Source organism: Eleginops maclovinus, chromosome 1, assembly GCF_036324505.1.
Source record: "Eleginops maclovinus isolate JMC-PN-2008 ecotype Puerto Natales chromosome 1, JC_Emac_rtc_rv5, whole genome shotgun sequence".
NCBI classification, from domain to species: Eukaryota; Metazoa; Chordata; class Actinopteri; order Perciformes; family Eleginopidae; genus Eleginops; species Eleginops maclovinus.
Genome location: NC_086349.1, coordinates 11,185,229 through 11,190,328, shown reverse-complemented (window position 1 = coordinate 11,190,328; position 5,100 = coordinate 11,185,229). Strand labels below are relative to the sequence as shown.

Genomic DNA, 5,100 nt, shown 5'->3' with positions numbered 1-5,100 from the left:
TTCTCCTTATTATCACCACGTGGGCTGAGCAGCCAATCCCAATCCCGTCACGCAATTGTTTTTATTTTTTCTGGTTGACCTGAGTGCTAAAATACACCAACACTTTATGTAACAGTTAAGTAGGCTACATTGATATGACTTTTTACTGCTCTGACAAAATCAACATTTCATGAATGCATACTATGTTAACATATCATTTCAATTTTCTTATACACTTACTGATATATCGTTCATTTTAACTTTTGGAATGACTAAACTATTTTGTTTCTGGGCCTTTGTCCACCTTTCCTTGTGGATGTATCTAGAAAAGAGCAGCAGCAGGCCAACCAGGTGAAGGAGATGGAGGAGAAGACGGAGCTAGAGCGACTACGGAACCTGGGCTACGATGAGACCAAGCTGGCCCCCTGGCAGCGACAGATCATTCTGAAGAAAGGGGATATAGCCAAACAGTGAACTAAGCCGTCTGCCCCTTCTCTGACCCGCAGCACTCCTCCCACCCTCAGCCACCCACCCCCAAAGCCTTCACTGAACACCTCCCCATCCCTGATCCTCGCACTGTACACGGGAGAGCTTCAATCTTCGACCTTCAGAACCACAGGACCATGCAATGGCTCATCTTGGGAGGGGTGACCCGCCTCCTCCCATTGAAAGTCTCTTGGACAAACACTATTGGTGTGTTAGTGCTAACAATAGTTGTGACATGCACTGATTCTCCTTACTGAATACATTTGCTATGAATGCATGTGTCTTCAGTAAATTATGATTATCTGTTGTATTTGCTTTCCTGCAAATCAATAGAAGCTATTTCACATAACAGATTTACTCAAAAGAGGTTAGTGTGGGAAAGCGACTTACTTACTTGTGAGCATTCATTGCATGTATATTTTCTGTCCATTAGCAGTGCACTGTTATGTAAGGAATGTTAAAGTAACTCCATAACAGTCGTGTCATGTGACAATGGCATTGACGTACTCAGCAAAGTCTTATTAAACCCTGAAGCAGCTAATCCATTCTGTATGTAGAAAATCACATCTTTATTATGCTATATTAGTCATGAGATTTTGTATCATGCTCATAGAAGCAATTTCTAAATGGCTTCAATTTACTGCCAGAGTTGTTATCCTAACACTGCTCAAACTAATCTGTTTCTTTAGATAAGCTTGTTGTAATTTCTCTGTGGATTTGAAATATTGATATATATGATATTTTAAACAAGGTAAAGATTATGTAGCTGTGCAAATTGAATTTGACTAATAATCATTTGAGAAAAAGTTGAATGTTCTAATGTTATTGTTTTATGTGGACCTAAATTTTAGACTGTTATGATCATGAATGTGAATGTTGCGTGTGTGTGTGTGTGTGTGTGTGTGTGTGTGTGTGTGTGTGTTGCATAATGTGGATCGAGCATGTAGTTATGAAAATGTATGCCCATTTGCCTCAAGGACCCTAGAATTTCTTTGAAAAAAACAAACAAAAAACAAAGACAGTACAATCTTACTAGGTTTCTAATTCAACATGACTTTACTTAAAAATAATAATAATATGCACATCTTAGGAGCAGCTTCTTACATCAGACGTCTCATTCGCACGCTGAATATTGCACAAGTAAAGAAAATACATCAGTTTATCCAGTGTCCTGATCCGGCCTTCGTCCCAGTAACCTGGAGCATACATTTTTGATGAGCAAATCTGCTTACAGATTACAAAGTGCTCTCTGTCTGCCAGCAATAATGTCAGGAATCTAATCTAATAGTACTTAGACGCTAGAGTGTAACGTCCAGTTACAATATTTTTGGCTCAAACATCGGATTATGAACATTAAGAAGAACAACAGTATACAATATATGATTACATTCAGAAAATACTTTTTATTTGACAGAAGCGACACACAAATGTCAGGTTCATACTTTCACAGCTAATTTCTGAACAGTTGACACATTTGTTTTGCATGGGTCTATACATTTGGGACTAAATATGAACATGTGAAGCTGTGTTGAATGTTTTTGGCTGAACTGAAAAGACAGATTTGAAATGGTTAGTAGAGCAATAGTCTGTGACATTTAAGAGCAACTGAACCTCCCTTATAATGTCAGATGAATTGTCCCAACACAATGGAAAAATATTCTCTATGTTTACTACATTTCTGTATGTACATTTTTTAATGTGTAGGGTATTGAAGGTACAGGTCATGAAAGACTTGCTCCTGGTTGAGGAAACATTTGGAACTTCTCTAATTCACTTTCATCGGATGCCATATGATGTTGAAATTGAGAAAATGATGTTAACGTCATTGCCATTTGAATTTCTATACATATTTAAACTCTGTATATAGTGACCCTCAGATGTTTGTTGTTTCCATATTGCATTACATTACATGTCTCAGCCTTGCTTGAATAGAATGTGGCTAATTCATGTGTAATTATATTTTCAGACTGTTAAAGATGAAGACAATAAATCTTTAATCACCAAATAACATTCGCTCTGTGCTTTTGTGGCCTCCAATAGAAACACATGTTCAATAAAATCCATTCGACTAGTGCAACAGTAAAAGATCTCTAGTAAATCTGACCTGAAGCTTATTATCTTTACTTTTGGTTGAGGTTGATTAACGTAAAGTAAGCTTGAACAAAAGGCAGGAATATTACAACAACAACAAAATATTTGGAATAATAATAAGGTTTAAAAGACACTGGTATGCCTTCAAATAACTAATAAATTAAATGAATCAAATGTTACATTTTACAGTAATTTCGATGTGGTTTAGACATTCCTGAATTTAATAATAACTTTCAAGAACCTTTCAAATAAGAAATCTCAAACTAAAAATCCATATTTTTAGCAATATTTATATTCATATTCACAGACGTGCAAACAGACAGATGGACAGACAAACAGACACACAGACAGAGGTACTGTCTACACAGCACAGAAAATGTTAAGCCTATATCCACAAACAAATATAATCGATAGATAATGGCCATTCTCCTTCTTCAGTATCTGAACTTTTACAAACAAACGCTCCCTTTGGATGCTCTTTTGTAAAAACAGCATTAATGTGTTACTTAAAGTTGTTTGGATTCGTAACAGTTTGAATCATCACATTCTGAACCCCTTGTCGTTATGGAAACATACAGGTTGTTGTGACAATCCTCCAGTGAGTAACAACCTGACAGCCAAGAGAGAAACATCTCTTCGAGGAAAACTGCAATTATGGAAAGTACAACAGAACTACAATCAAATAGCAAAACTCCAATACCACCACAGTGTTTAGCAGTCATGAAGAAATGTGACAACTTAGAACACAAGGTAAGCTTCTTTGTAAACAGGAGAAACACTTATGCATTGTTTTTTCGTGCTACATTTATTTAATCATCCTTGTTTTTGTGTTATTCCTTAATTCTTTGTCGAAAGCTTCAACACATCTGTGAATCATTTTAAGAGAGAGGAATACACTAGCTTTATACCCAGACTGAAAGCCCACTTCTTTTCCCCATTTCATTTACATTAACAGTATTCAAACAATGTGGGCAGTGAGAAAATTGTGTGAAATAGCTTTAGTTTTATTTCCACAATTGTTTATATTTTTTATGAATGAATATTGTTAACTATACAATGTTCAGATGTTTTGACTCTTACAACACAACCGTAGTAATGTGCACACTGTGGTTAGAAGACACACGGTCACATAGATTTTTTTGTGTTGATGTAGCTTACATGAAAGTAGTTTTTGTGGATGACTTTTGAGGATATTTACGTTGCTATTAAGTGATGGTATTTAGGTGAAATGTAGAAAAAAAAAATTTAAATTATAAACCATCAATCAATATTAAACGTAGAATCTGAATATGTAGGCTGAAGCAATGAATGTGGTGGCAGTTATGCAAGGCTCCTTTACAACACCTGCACATTTCATTCACTTCTCTATTGCATGTATATTTTTCAGTACTCCCAATGGATTCTCAGCAGAATTCTACATGCAGGGAGTTCTTCTGGACTACAAAGCAGTTATAAAAGAGTTGGAAGAGACAGCCTGCAGGGAGCTGCCGGAGGACCTTTTCGTGTCAACTTTGACGCTTTAGAGTTTGCAAGAGCCAGTCTTAGAATGTTTCACACTCAGCACATGAAGATAAACAGACAATCTGAAGAACAAGAAGAGGAAATCCACTTTCTGACAGAAAGTCTGCCCTCCAAGAGAATGGAATTAGAGATGGTCAAAAAATACAGGAACATGGAGCAAGACCAGTTCAATGACATGAAACGTTACTTCAACAAAACTTTGACAATGCTCAAAGCAGATGTGTGTGTTATACAGCAGGAAATAGCCAAGCTGAAAACTGTGCAGCAGGAAATAATGAGGAAGGTGAGCCAGGTCATCCAGGAAAAGGAGGATGAGATCGCCAGAGTCAGACAGGAAATGATTGCGCTGGTTGAGAGAAATCTGGAGAGCTTGGCGAACGTGAGAGAAATAAACACACAGATCCGCCAGATTGAGGCATTGAAGAAGGAGGAGAACTTGAGGAAAACACAGGAGCTGCAGAAACAGATCAGAGAGTTGGAGGAAGAGTGGCTCACCAAGGAGAGCATGATGGAGAAGAAGGTAAAGCTCCTGATCCTAGAAAAATACATACGCTGATCATTTTGTTATAACCTTTCAAAGAAAAAATACTAAATGATATGCTCCCTCTGGCTTTCCAGGAGCTGGTCTTTAAAACAGACAAGGTCAAGGAGAAGAGACGAATGATATACCTTTTCCCTATCTAACCATTAGCACCTGATTATCCCATGAACACCCTTCCACTTACCGTGTTTTTGAATTATCATAAATCATAAAAAGTTCTTGATTTGGTGTTTTTCTTTCTTCTTACAACATTGACTGACTCCTTTTACAATATGTGCATAAACTTCCTGCTGATATAGAAATACTAAAACTTTGGAACATCTGCACACACCCATGACTTATCACGAGAGGGCACAGTAATCCTGCTGTGGCCTCTGTTGGTTGATAAACCTTGTCCTCATAAAGAGTCAACATTGTAAATGTTGTGGAAAGTAACAAAGTATTTTACATTTACAATAAATTAAACTATAGATGCCAAATTG

General features: G+C 36.9%; 2 protein-coding genes across 3 annotated transcripts in view; both read left to right on the top strand.

Annotated features, from left to right (window-relative positions):
- Nucleotides 1-2,473, top strand: part of espn (espin) — a 36,008-nt gene extending 33,535 nt beyond the window's left edge. Inside the window, exon 14 of one of the 2 annotated variants that reach the window (XM_063892236.1) lies at nt 306-2,473. In XM_063892236.1, the coding sequence (XP_063748306.1) occupies nt 306-453 (148 nt within the window). In that variant the 3' untranslated portion in view covers nt 454-2,473. The remainder of the gene's footprint in view (nt 1-305) is intronic. The other variant, XM_063892244.1, reaches the window with a different exon arrangement.
- Nucleotides 2,474-3,127: 654 nt separating this feature from the next.
- On the top strand, nt 3,128-4,761 carry LOC134868051 (uncharacterized). The gene is made up of 3 exons (XM_063888961.1): nt 3,128-3,306; nt 3,944-4,597; nt 4,696-4,761. The coding sequence occupies exons 1-3, from the start codon at nt 3,211-3,213 to the stop codon at nt 4,759-4,761; spliced, it is 816 nt and encodes a 271-aa protein (XP_063745031.1). The 5' UTR covers nt 3,128-3,210.
- Nucleotides 4,762-5,100: the final 339 nt, after the last annotated feature.